Source organism: Elephas maximus, chromosome 4, assembly GCF_024166365.1.
Source record: "Elephas maximus indicus isolate mEleMax1 chromosome 4, mEleMax1 primary haplotype, whole genome shotgun sequence".
NCBI classification, from domain to species: Eukaryota; Metazoa; Chordata; class Mammalia; order Proboscidea; family Elephantidae; genus Elephas; species Elephas maximus.
Window position 1 is genome coordinate 148,132,345 of NC_064822.1, and position 14,185 is coordinate 148,146,529.

Here is a 14,185-nt window from a genome sequence, read left to right on the forward strand (position 1 = left end):
TTATATTTTCCTTCCCACAGATCAGATTGATGTGGTCATTTCAAGAAGTCAAAAGCTTTTTTTAAAAATTTCAGAATAGGATTGAGTACAGTGTAGATTGAATAGTGTTTGCTGGCTTGTACTGAAATGCATCATTTCTCTTGAGTGTTAGTAGTGTTTTCAGATTTAGAAAACACTCCGTTTTGTATTTAATTCAGATGAATTGCCCTTTTTATTTATTTTTATTTTTCAATTGTGCTTTAAGAGTTTATAGCTCAAGTTAATTTTGCATGAAAAATTTATACATGTATTGTTATGTGACATTAGCTGCAATCCCTACAATGTGACAGCACACTCCCCCTTTCCACCCTAGGTTTCTTATGTCCATTCAACCAGTTCCTGTCCCTTCCTGCCTTCTCATCCTGCCTGCAGACAGAAGCCACTCATTTGGTCTCATGTATCTCACTGAACTAAGAAGCACACTCTTCATCAGTATTATTTTATGTTTCATAGTCAGTCTAATCTTTGTCTGAAGAGTGGGCTTCAAGAATGGTTTTAGTTCGGGGTTAACAGAGCATCTGGGGGCCATAATTCTAGGGGTTCCTCCCGTCTTTCAGACAATTAACTTTAGCCTTCTTACATGAATTTGAGTTCTGCTCCACACTTTTCTCCCGCTCTGTCCAGGACACTCTGCTGTGTTCCCTGTCAGGGCGGCCATTCGTGGTGGCTGGACAGAATCTAGTTCTGGTCTCAGGCTGATGGAGTCTCTGGTTTATGTGGATCTTTAGTGTCTTGGGCTAATATTTTCCTTGTGTCTTTGGTGTTCTTCATTCTCCTTTGCTCCAAGTGGATTGGGACCAATTGATGTATTGTAGATGGCCGCTCGCAAGCTTTAAGACCCTAGATGTCATTCGCCTAATGGGATGCAAAATATTTTCTTCACTTTATTTTGATCAGTTGACCAAGCTAGAAAAATGAGGGCTATTTTTTACTCTTCCCTCTCTTTTATTACCTGCTCCTCTCTAATACCTATGCTATCCATCTTTTCATCTATCTATCTACTGCTACTCCTTAGTTCAGGCTCTTCTATTCTCTACACAGAATATTTACTGTACTCTGTAGTTGATCTCTCTACCTTTGGTCTTATATTCTTCAAACTCCTCCACCATAGTGCTGTCAGAGTGACATTTATAAAAATGTTTTCTCTTGGCTTAAATCCCATTAAAAGGTCCCACAGACCATAATGTCCAAAGAGTTTTCCCACTTCCTTTGTATACTGTCAACTGGCAATTTCACGTTTATGTTGTCTCTGCAGTTATTCTTACTGCTGCCACTTGTCTATGGAAAAAAAGAAGGCCCTCATTTATTCTCACATGAATATCTCCAGTATTTCCACACTGGTCTCTTTCCTGTTTTTTTGTCTCACTCCCCATTTCTATCCAAACTAAAACTATGATTTTTCAGAAAACAGAGCTCTAATAATTTTCCTCGTTCAAAACTTTTAGTGAATGCCCAAAATGCCATCTTCACCTCTTGAAATCCTACTTATTTCACTTATAATCTTTGGCACAAAGCCTTTCATGGTCCTCTAATTATAACACCTATTCTCGCTGTGATCCTTCATAGCTCTTTTCTTGCAATAAAGTTATTCTGTTAAATTTGGAGTAATTTGTGAACTTATAATAATGTCTCCATATTAAATTTAAAGTTTTTGGAGAAAGGTATTGTATTTTACAAATACAATACCTGAAGAGCCTTGACAAAGATACTAATAGTTATTGAAAGGAAACCATTATCCAATCAACTGGCTTATCATGCCAGTTAAAAGGAATGATGTGTAGAGAAAACAACTTGTAGGCAAAACCCATTTTATAAACATTACTATATAAAACTTTTGCAGTACCCAACTGTATTTCTAGCCAATGCATTTTATTATGTAAACGTATTGATATAAATACTTTTTTCCAGATTCCAAACAGTGTTTTTATGTGCTCAGAGTGGGAACCCTAGTTATTATGTATCACACTTCAGGTTGAAATTAAAGTTGCTGTCCCAGTACTAATAACTAAGAATCACTGGGTGGATTGTCATCTTTAAACATTTTTTAAAAAATATATGTTGTGAGAATCATATATCATGAACTTAATATTCTTTCATATTTGAATATAATAACACTTAAATATCATCACATGTTCAGCAAGAGCAAGACAAGATGAATGAAGAACTACAGAAAGAAGAAAAAATGTGGGAGGAGAAATTTAAACAGCACGAGGTACCTGTTTGTTCTTTTTAATCAGTGCAATAATCATTTTTCATTTCAAATAAATTATTAACCTTGAAATGGGCATTTAACATAAAAATTTTTTTTAGCAGATCTAGAATTTAATTAGCAAAGCTTTAAAATCTCACTAAAAGTCCTCAGAAACTTTCTTTGAAGTATAATATCTTATAAATGAAAATAAACTGGCCCAGTGAGTAAACATGTTTATATAAAATTGTAATTCTAAAATTTTTCTTTAAAGTTTGAAGATAGTTTTGAACATTCATTATGACTGAAAATTATGTTATGAAAGGCTACTTCATTTTTTGATGAACTGTGTTAAATAACTCCCTTGAATTTAAGATGATTCTAGTGATATTTTTATTAAGTTTTGCTTTTATTCACAGTTTTTATTTGAAATTATCTTCAGTAATTGCATGAATAAAGTATATAAAATCTTTCATAATCCCTCAAATATATGCTGAATTTTGTTCATCTGTTTACTTTTGTTTTATGACTTTAGTAGTAATGAAAGTTTCTCACCTAACTCCAAGTTATCTAATTCAGCAATGTAGTATATGTTTATGGATTCTGACTTTGATAGTTGAGGAGGGCTAAGACATATGGCTAGTCTGGTTCTGCATATTGTTTGTATGTGTGGACACCCTGGCCTTGTTTGTATCATACTATCACAAAATAATTCCCTTCTTCTGCAGTCCCAGTGCTATCTCTAGGAGTCTCCTTTATAAGAACTCTCATCTTGGAAATATTTGAAGTCATTTTCTCATACATGTAATCTGGCCAGGGGTTTCTGTTGCCTCCTTGCTGTGTCATTCTGATTTTATATGTTATTTTACATCGCATATATAATCTATATACACACACATATATTACCTTTATTGCTATATTAGAGTATTAGCTCAACTGTTAAGCCAAACTCCTAAATATTGTAAAAATTGATACTATTAAAATTAAATGAGTTCAGTTATTCTAAGTGAATTTTATTGTAACTTCATTATGAGAATTTAGTTTTGGTATTCATTTTCAATTTTCATTTTAGATGGTACTGTAATAGCATTGCACATTTTATTGTATGCTTATCATTACTTATATTACTTTATTTTAGGAGTTTATTAAAAACTTGCATTTACAAGTGGAACAGGAAAGAGCAAGATTTAAAGACCTACAGGAAAAAGAAAAAATGCGTTTGTTAAAACTGCAGCATGATGCAGCCATAAAAATCCAAGCTAATTATAAAGCATTTGTAGCTTATCAAAAATATAGCCCAATCATAAAAGAACGAGTGGAAAATAAGAAAAAGAAAGCACAAGAGTGGAAAGACAAGGAAGCAAAAATCCGACAGAGGGAAGAAGAAAAACGAAAAAGACTAGAAGAAGAGCAAAGGATAGAAGAAGAGGAAAAAAAGCAAAAAGAAGAGGAACTTAAAAAGAGGCAAAAAGAATATGAAGAAAAGAAGAATATTCTGAGACTAGAAAGAGAACAAGTATTACTCAAGGAAAAATTAAGAATCAGAGAAGATACAGGTAAACAGCTAACAAGTGAGACATTAAAGAAGGGAGAACGTAACAGCAAACATTTAACTGTTGAAGGTACGTCAAAGAATAAGAATGATATAGCCAAAACACTAGGGGATGAGAAATCAAAGAATCAGGAAGATACTCCCCTCTGGCTAGTAATAGATGAGAAATCAAATATGAGGGAAAGTGTAGGTAGACAGCTAGTATTGAAAGAACCAATACAAGAACAATTAAAACAGTATATATCCAACCAAACAATTTTGGCAGAATTAAAAGAGGAAGAAAAAAATGAAAATCTACCAAAACAACAATATTCAGAAAAATTGACCAGTCTAAAAACAAAGTATGAAAATATAGACAAACAACTTGAATTGGAAAGCCCAGATCTAAAAGAAAATGTGAAAGAACAGTTGAAGTTACAAGAATTAAAATCTCAAATACAAAAAGAGGGAAAACTGAAACATGCCACAGATAAGAATGTGGAACAAAAAAGGCAAATACTAGAGCATAATCAAGAAATTAATGAGACAGGAAACAATGAAACACAGAAAATAATCAAAGATAATCAACAGAAAAAAGTACAAGAAATAGAAAAAGAAAAAATACCAGAGCAGAATGGAACATTACATGAAGAGAATAGTATTTCAATGATTTCAATGAAACAAAAATTACTACCACTAGAATTAGAAAGTTCTGAAAATGTAGGAAAAGTACTACAAGAAGAAGAAATTAATTTAAAATCCAATAAAATTGAGAATTCAAAAGGCAATGCTCTGAATAGTGACATTGTGATTTTTAACACCAGTGACATCATAAATATAGAAACCACAATACACAAGCAAGACTGTATTTTAAACAGACAAGCTCATTGTGAAAACTCAAGTATCTATAATGCAAAAAGCTCCTTGGTTTCTAAAGAAGCAAACTCTGTTAAATCTGAGATTAAAGAAATTCCAGAAGATTGCCATGAGAATAGATCTGAACGTGAAGGTAACATGACCTGCTCTATACCAGAGCCGACGCTTCTGTCTTCTATTGAAGAAAAGAGGCTAGCTTGGATGAAATCATTTAAACCCTGGTTTGAAATTTTCATGAAACATCAGCAAAAGAAAATTGTTAAAAAAAAAAGATCTGTGAAATGTCCAGCCAACACCTTACCCCCTTTGAATATATTAGAAATTCTTCAGTGTGGCCCTTGGAATACATTACAGCAGGTATTTCTTATTTTTAAATAATTTTTTTGTATTTAGTTGCAATCGATTCTCTAAATGTAATTTATCAATTCTTAATAGAAGGTATATTTTATATCCAATAATTCTGCCTCTTAATCAGTTAAGTTGCTAACTCCATTTAAGAAAGACTGCGTTTAAAAGATCTTTCCAGTCGAAATTATTCAGGACATTTTCTCCCTCAATGAAGCACTATAAAAAGCTTTGATTTATCTTTTTTTTTTATTAACTTGAAGCTTGTGTTCAAGGGGCCTATAAGCCTAAATGTGGAGGATTCTAATTTTATTCCTGCCATTTACTAGCTGTGTTTGAACCTACCACCTGCTCCTTGGAAACCCTATGGGGGCAGTTCTACTCTGTCCTGTAGGGTTACTATGAGTCGGAATCAACTCGACAGCGAGTTTTTATGTATATATAGCCTGAAAAATACAGGGGAAAAAACACTGTTGGTAATTTTCTATGCCACAAATTCTGTATGCTCTGGGTAAAATCACATTATTTACTAGTAAATCATGATGCATGCCTTTATAATACATAAGTCTTGTGATAGGATGTTGTTTATACACCTATTCCTCACTTATTGGCTATCTCATTATCTGACATTTCACATTTATGACAACAATAAAAAATCTATCTGACTATTTTGCACATTAATGACATACATCTTGCAGTAACAAATGCCGAGATGCGAGACAAGAGTAATCCTGATTGTGAGAGTAAAGTTTATGTGTCAGCTTGTCTGGGCAGTGGTTCTCAGTGGTTTGGCAGTTATGTAATGATGTGATTTGGCAGCTATGTAATGATGTAGTCATCCTCTGTTTTGGGATCAGATATAGTCATCAACCATTTTTGCATAACATCAACTTTTGTATAATGACCTGGTCTTTGGAACCTAATCATGTCAATTAAGAAGTGGGCATATTGTACTATTCCCTGATTTTTTTCCCCCCAGGGCTGGGATTAACTTTATTTATTTACTCTTCGTTTTTTTTTTTTTTAACTTTAGGTGAAGGTTTTCCAAACAAACTAGCCTCTCATCAAACAGTCGGCAAACACATTGCTGTATGACATTGGTTAACAACCCCACAACATGTCAACACTTTGCCCTCTCAGCCCTAGGTTACCTGTCACCAGCTTTCCTGTTCCCTCCTGCCTTCCAGTCCCTGCCCCAGTGCTGGTGCACTCCCCTAGTCTTGTCTTGTTCCACGGTCCGGTTCAATTCTTGGCTGAAGGATGAACCTCAGGAGTAACCTCACTGCTGAAGTGAAGAGGTGTCCGGGAGCCATACTCTCAGGGTTTCTGTAGTCTGTGTGAGGCCAGCAAGTCTGGTCTTTCTTTTCAAGTCAGAATTTTATTCCCTGATTATTTTTACGTAGTTCTATTTATTATAGTTTCTATAATATCTCTTCTCAATCAGACTTTCTTTTTTTCATTTTCTTTTTTAAGATAGCTGAGCTATGCTAGTTGAAGCATGGTAGGTTGGACTCAAAATCTACCCCCTGACCTGTCGTGGCTTCTAGGACTATCCAGGGATCTGTAGCTTACTGTCAAACACAGATCATAAATATTTATATAGCAAAATTCTGAAGATTAAGGTAGTTTATGTGCCAAAGCCATGAAAAATAAGGAAAGTGATTTTGCTGAAAAATTAGGCAGTGAGCTAATATATAACTGTATTATTGCGTCTATGCATTTTAGTTTTGAATTTGAATTGGTCACAAGTGATTGCATTATTTTGCCTTTCTATGTGAGAAACAAAAGGGTCCAGATAGCTTAACAGAAATTGAGTTGTTAATAAATGTGGGTTTTAACATATAGTATAACTTTTCTTAGATGAATTTTTTAAAGCAATTTTGCAAGGCTAATATAGATTTTTTATTCAGTATTGTGAAATAATGTTGTGCATTCCAATTCTCTTGAATTTGCCTAGGTTACAACAGTTACTTTTCAAGATTTGCCGGGTTGTAGTCTGTCTACGCTGGCAGAGTGTACAAATCTGCAGTTTCTGTCTCTTCGACGGTGTGGATTAACTTCTTTGCACGGCCTGAGTAACTGCAAAAACCTGAAGTACATTGATGTACAGGTATTCCTTTAGTTCTGTTCGTTATTTATCTTTTAATAAAATATGAATGGATTGATGTTTATATTTCAGAAATGAAAGTTTTGGAGAAATGTTTACTAAAATAACCCATAACTTAGAGTCTAAAGATATCAGAGGCCTAAATTTGTGAGAATCAGAGAGGGAAGGTAATTAGATGGTATGAACTGGAAATTACATACCTCTGTTTGCAGATAAGATAGTTATTACTTTTGTAACTTTTTGCTGCATAACCAACAACCCCATTACTTAGTAGCTTAAAAGAACAACCATCTTATGTGCTTATGGTTCTGTGGGCCATGGATTTAATCCAGGCTTGGCTGGAAATTTCTTCTGCTTCGTATTATGCTGACTGGATCTCAAGTAATTGCAGTTAGATAACAGCTGGGTCTGAAATTTCCAAAATACCTTCACTTGTACGTCTGGAGCTTTGGCAGGAATGGCAGGGAGGTTATAATCAATCAGTATCTCTCTTTCTTCTTCTCCTTCCTTCACTTCTTCCTCCCTCCCTGGCTCTCTGTCTGTCTTACATAGCTTCTTCGTTTGTTGTCCCAATCCCAAGAGTGAGCATTCCAAAAATATAAGCTCCAATATTCAAGTACTTGTCAAGTATCTACTTGCATCATGCTGGCTAATGTTCTCTTTGCCAAGCCCGAAGTTAGTGTGGGAGGAGCTGTGTGGTTGTATGAATATTGGGATGCAGGGTTTATCAGGGGCACTCAGAGACACCTCACAAGAAAGGCCTAGTGATCTACTTCCAAAAGATCACAGCTATTGAAAACCCTATGGAGTGCAGTTCTACTTTGAAACTCATAGGGTAGTCATGAATAGGAATTGACTCAACAGCAATGGTTTTACCGAAGTAGCAGTACCCAGATCTGACAACTGCATTCTAATGATCACATCTTTCCCACATGCAACATACGCTCATGTTCTAAAGACCCCGGAAGTCTCATCCACTAAGGCATCAGGCTCAGGCTTGAAACAGAATCTTCTCATCTAAATCAGGTCCCGGGCAGATGAGTCTATTCAGGTGCAGTTCCTTAGGCACATCTGCTTAGGTGCAGCTTTTGTCAACTCAGAGATCTGTGAACTATATTGAAAAGGTATCTCCATGCCCCAACCACTCACACATACCCCACAAACAATGGTGAGGCAGGGCTCAGTTGACTGTCATAGTCATTTCCATTCAAAACGGGAAAAAACTGGACACTCAAAGCAGTCCTTGGTGCATAGCTGAGTTCCTGTTGCAGATTCTTTGATAAGGACTCAGTTTTACTCCATGAGAATGATTCTCCGGGGCTCTTTTTTCTGACCACTGGGCTTTCAACTCCACCCTCAAGGCATACTTCTCTTTCCGTAAAAAATGATCCATTTTTAGGCTGAGAAAAACCCATAGAAGCTTGGGACCCAGAGGCATCTTTTCCTTTTCAGCTATCTCTATGGAAACCCTGGTGGCGTAGTAGTGAAGCGCTATGGCTGTTAACCAAGAGGTTGGCAGTTCGAATCCGCCAGGTGCTCCTTGGAAACTCTATGGGGCAGTTCTACTCTGTCCTATAGGGTCGCTATGAGTCGGAATCGACTTGACGGCAGTGGGTTTGGTTTTGGTTTTGGTTATTCAATTCAGTTCAATTTAACAGTTCTGTCAAAATGATTTCTTTTAAAACTTTGTGGGTTTCTTGTGCTTCTTATTAGCTTACTCCACTAGACAAGGGCTATAAATCTTTTTGAGACAAGCCTCTTTCTAGAGAAGTGCTGTGGAACATACCCTTAATGTTTTAGAAGCATATTTGTTTTTCTGAAGTCTTACAAAGGAACTTGCTAAGCATTCTTGATGTGATCTTTACCCTGAGGCCAATGTTATGTATTGTAGAGATGTGTCTGTGTAGTGAAAATAAACCTATGCATGAGATATACACCTAATTTTTGATATTGAGTCTTCAAGGGCACAATGGACTGGGGAGGGGAAATCAGAGAGCTTCAACTTTTTCAATATTTGATATCTTAAAAATAAGTTTTATGGTAACTATGGCAAAATGTTCACTCTTGTTCATTTAGGTTTTTAGACAAACAAGATAATTTATTGTATTATCTCAATATTTTCTACATTTTATAAGAATATTAATAAATTAAAATAGTTAATTATTTATTAGATTGCTTATTATTTCATCCAGATAGTAGAAAAGTCTGCGTAGTTACCTTAGACATTAGAGATTTAGATATTCATGAGGAGACCATATATTATTCTCTTTTTGTAAGTTTTAAATGTTTCATTAATAAGTCACTGAAATAAAAGTAATTATATTTGTCTTTTTTTTTTAGGAAAACCATATTGAGACTATAAATTGTGAAAATTTGGAAAATCTCTGCATTCTTCTTCTTAATAAAAATCAACTTAGCTCTTTGCATGGTTTGGATGGTTGCAGTAATATTCAAAACCTTGAACTTTCACGTAATAAAATCACTCGAATTGGTAAGAATAATGTAATTTAAATATTAAGCATAATTTCTTATGATTATGTTTTGTTAATCTTGTACTCAGATTTATTAGGAAAATAAAATTAATTTAATATATATAAAATGAATGTGTTCCCACCCCTGGGCCGATGGGTATCAGTTAGCCGCCCCTCTTTGTTTGTATATTTACCTCTTTGTTCCTCTTATACCCAGTAATCATTTGAGCTCTACTGGGGGAAGTGACACCCCTGTTTCATGATGTCACATTTTTATGGACCCTAACTTCACCTCTGTTTTCCACATTCTCAGCAACAGTCATGATTGTTCTCTGACAAATACTTGTATCACTATTCTTCTTGGCTGCTTACATGTACTAATCTTTCTTTCTTTCGATAAGTTTGCTAAAAGCCACATACAAGAATTCTTCAGGCTGGATCTTCTTGAACTTCTCAGTCCCTCTTGTACATACATGTCTATATATCTAAAGGAGCCCTGGTAGTACAATGGTTAAGCATTCAGCTGCTAACCAGAATGCTGGCTGTTGAACCTATCAGCCACTCCACAGGAAAAGAGACATGGCGATCAGCTCTTGTAAAGATTACAGCCTAGGAAACCCTATGGGGGAGTTTTACTGTGTCCTATATATTTTTTTTTTTTTATAGAATTACTACAGGGTCACTATGAGGCAGAATCAACTTGATGGCACACAACATACCTGTATCTACAACCATCATCATATCTTGTAATCTGTATAATTCAGCAATGAAAATCTCCTTTCTTATTTAAGGCCAATCATATTTTCTGTAAATATGCCTTTTGGTGACCTCTGGGACTTTCTCCATAGTTTATCACTTGTCTTATATCAAATTCTTCCTTATTACTACACCCTAGTTCCTATCAAATTTTCCTTTAAAAGGGGAGGAAAAAAATGCTTTCCTTTTACCTCACATTCACTTTTAGCCATCGCCTCATCTCTCCTAACCTCTACTATCAAGTTTGTGAGACAGTGTTCTGTTTTTGCTCTCACCTTTTATCACTCAACTTCCCTCTTCTACCTACTGAAATGCAACTTCAGCTTACTTCTATGCTGTTCCTAGTGTGATAATTCTAAAATAAAAATGTCATTATGTCATTCACTAAAACCAAAACCAAACCCGCTGCCATCAAGTTGATTTCAACTCATGGTGACCCTAAATGTTTCCGAGTAGAACTGTGCTCCAGGGTGTTTTCAATGGCTGCGACCTTTTGGAAGCAGATTGCCAGGACTTTCTTCCGAGGTGCTTCTGTGTGGATTCAAACCGCCAACCTTAACAGTTAGTAGACAAGTATGTTAACCAGTTGTGCCACCCAGGAACTGCTATATCATTCACCACTTGGCTTAAAATACTCAGTTAATTTTTAATCCTTTAATTTTATGTGAAATCCTTAAAGGCCTTGCACAGCAGTGGCCCCGAAAAAACTTGTTGCCACTGAGTTGATTCTGACTCATAGTGACCCTATAGGACAGAGGAGAACTACCCCATAGGGTTTCCATGGAACAGCTGGTAGATTCAAACTGCTGACCTTTGGTTAGCAGCTGAACTCTTAACTACTGTGCCACCAGGGCTCCATAGCATTGGTAGGGGTTTAATAATAGTTAAATGAATAACCAAGAGTTGCTGAAAAGTCAGAAACTTAATAAAAACTTTACTTGGGTATTCTCACCATTGTAAGGTGTTGTCAAGTTGGTTCTGACTCAGCGATCTTGTGTACAACAGAATGAAACACTGCCTGGTCCTGCACCATTCTCACAATCATTGCTGTTTGAGCCTATTGTTGCGGTCACTGTGTCAGTTCATCTCATCAAGGGACTTTCTCTTTTTCACTGACCCTCTATCTTACCAAGTATAATATATATATATACTTGGATATATATATGTAACTTAAACTTTTAAACCCCAAATGGTACAGTTCTTCCCACTACCTTAGCCCTACAGTCATTAGGAAATCTGACCTGGACTTAAATATCAAAGAGTGAAGATGGGAGTAGATGGGGGACTAGAAGTGAGCCTTTCTCTGTTGGGGCCTGGCTCTATTTAGACCTCCTTGATGTTAGTTCTTTATCTGTTTATATATTTTTTTAATCTTATTTTTTTATTGTGGAAATTTTCAAGCATTTACAAAAGTAAAATAATACCTGAAGACTCCATATAATTATCACTTATATTCAGTATTTGCTTCATCTGTGCTTTGTTATTGATTTTATTTCCTTTTTTTTTTTTACAAATCAAATTCCAAAATTCATGTAATTCTATACCTTCATACCTCAGGAGACTTTTTTTTTTTTTTTTTTAAATAAGATAGTTGTTTCTTAGTTAACCATGAAAATCATCACACCTAAAATAATAATTTTATTTCCTTGTACTAACTGATGAATTACAATCAAATTTGCCTAATTTTTACAAAATATCCTAGGTTTGTTTGAATCTTAACACAATGAACTCATATTACATTTAGTTTTTAGGTTTTTGAAGTCTCTTTTAATATGGCTGTTCTACTACTACGTTTTCCTACCTTTGATTTGTTTTGGAACATTGGTTGATTTCTACAGAATTTCTCGCATTCTGGATTTGTCTATTCATTTCCTTGTAGTGTAAAAATGATACCAATATTATATATGTGTATATATATGTTAGTATGTGTATGTACACATATTAGTGGTGGTGTTGTCATTAGGTGCCAGCGAGTTGGTTCCAACTCGTATCGACCCTGGGTACAACAGAATGAAATCTTGTCTGGTCCTGTGCCATCCTCACAATTATTGTTATACTTGAGCCCGTTGTTGCAGCCACTGTGTCAGTCTGTGCCCTTGAGGATCTTCCTCTTTTCCACTGACCCTCTGCTTTAACAAGCTGGAGCCCTGATGGTGTAGCAGTTAAGAGCTCAGCTGCCGACCAAAAGGTCTGCAGTTAAAATCCACCAGCCACTCTTTGGAAACATTATGGGTCTGTCCTATAGGGGCACTATGAACCATAATCGACTCCACGGCAATGGGTTGGAGCCTTGGTGGTGAAGTAGTTAAAGAGCTAGAGCTTGGCTGCTAACTAAAATGTCAGTAGTTTGAATTCATCAGCCGCTCCTTGGAAACCCTATGGAGCAGTTCTACTCTGTCCTGTAGGGTCACTTTGAGTTGAAATCCACTCAACAGCAATGAGTTTGATTTTTTTGGTTTTCTACTTTACCAAACATGATGTCCTTCTCCAGTGATTGGTCCCTTCTGATAACATATCCAAAGTATGTGCAATGAAGTCTTGCCATTCTTGCTTCTAAGGAGCATTCTGGTTGGCTTTTTCCAAGACAGACGTATTCGTTCTTCTGGCAGTCCATGATATATTCAGTATTCTCCACCAACACCATAATTCAATGGCATCAATTCTTTCATCTTCCTTATTCATTGTCCAGCTTTCACATGCATATGAGGGACTATGGCTTAGGTCAGGCACACCTTAGTCTTCAAGGTGACATCTTTGCTTTTTAACACTTTAAAGAGGCCTTTTGCAGCAGATTTACCCAATGCAACGTCCCTTAGGATTTCTTGACTGCTACTTCCACGGGCATTGATTGTGGATGCAAGTAAAATGAAATACTGGATAACTTCTCCTTTTATCATGATGTTGCTTATAGGTCCAGATGTGAGTATTTTTGTTTTCTTTCTTCCATACTCAAGTTTGTGGTCTTTGATCTTCATCAGTAAGTGCTTCAGGTCCTCTTCACTTTAAGCAAGCAAGGTTGTGTCATCTGCATATCACAGGTCGTTAATAAGTCTTTATCTAATCCTGATGCCCCATTCTTCTTTCTATAGTCCAGCTTCTCAAAATAGTTGCTCAGCATACATATTGAATAAGTATGGTGAATGGACACAACCCTGATGCATACTATTTTTGACTTTATACCACACAACATCCTGTGTTCTGTTTGAAGGACTGCCTCTTGTTCTAAGTTCAGGTTCCTCATTAGCACAATTAAGTGTTCTGGAATTCCCATTCTTCACAATATTATCCATAATTTGTTATGATCTACACAGTTGAATGCCTTTGCATAGTCAATAAAACACAGGTAAACATCTTCCTGATATTCTCTGCTCTCAGCCATGATCCATCTCACATAAGCAATGATATCCCTTGTTCCACATCCTCTTCTGAATCTGGCTTCAATTTCTGGCAGTTCCGTGTGGTTGGATTGCTGGAACCGCTTTTGAATGTTCTTCATCAAAATTTTGCTTATGTGTGATATTAATGATATTGTTTGATTATTTCTGCATTCTATTGGATCACCTTTCTTTGGAGGGGGTACAAATATGGATCTCTTCCATTCGGTTGGCCAGGTAGCTGTCTTCCAAATTTCTTGGCATAGACAAGAGAGTGTGAAGTGCTGCATCCATTTGTTGAGGCATCTCAATTGGTGGTCCATCACTTCCTGGAGCCTTGTTTTTGGTCAGTGCCTTCATTGTAGCTTGGACCTCTTCCTTCAGCACCACTGATTCTTGATCATATGCTACCTCCTGAAATGGTTGAATGTCAACCAGTTCTTTTTGGTATTGCTTCCATCTTCTTTTGATGTTTAATATACGTATATGTGAATATAT

General features: G+C 36.0%; 1 protein-coding gene across 7 annotated transcripts in view; it reads left to right on the forward strand.

Moving 5' to 3' along the window:
- LRRIQ1 (leucine rich repeats and IQ motif containing 1) overlaps positions 1-14,185 on the forward strand; it is a 241,319-nt gene that overhangs the window by 16,809 nt on the left and 210,325 nt on the right. For all 7 annotated transcript variants that reach the window (XM_049883982.1, XM_049883981.1, XM_049883984.1 and 4 more), the window contains exons 8-11: positions 2,177-2,251; positions 3,366-4,991; positions 6,937-7,089; positions 9,427-9,577. In XM_049883982.1, the coding sequence (XP_049739939.1) occupies positions 2,177-2,251; positions 3,366-4,991; positions 6,937-7,089; positions 9,427-9,577 (2,005 nt within the window). The remainder of the gene's footprint in view (positions 1-2,176; positions 2,252-3,365; positions 4,992-6,936; positions 7,090-9,426; positions 9,578-14,185) is intronic.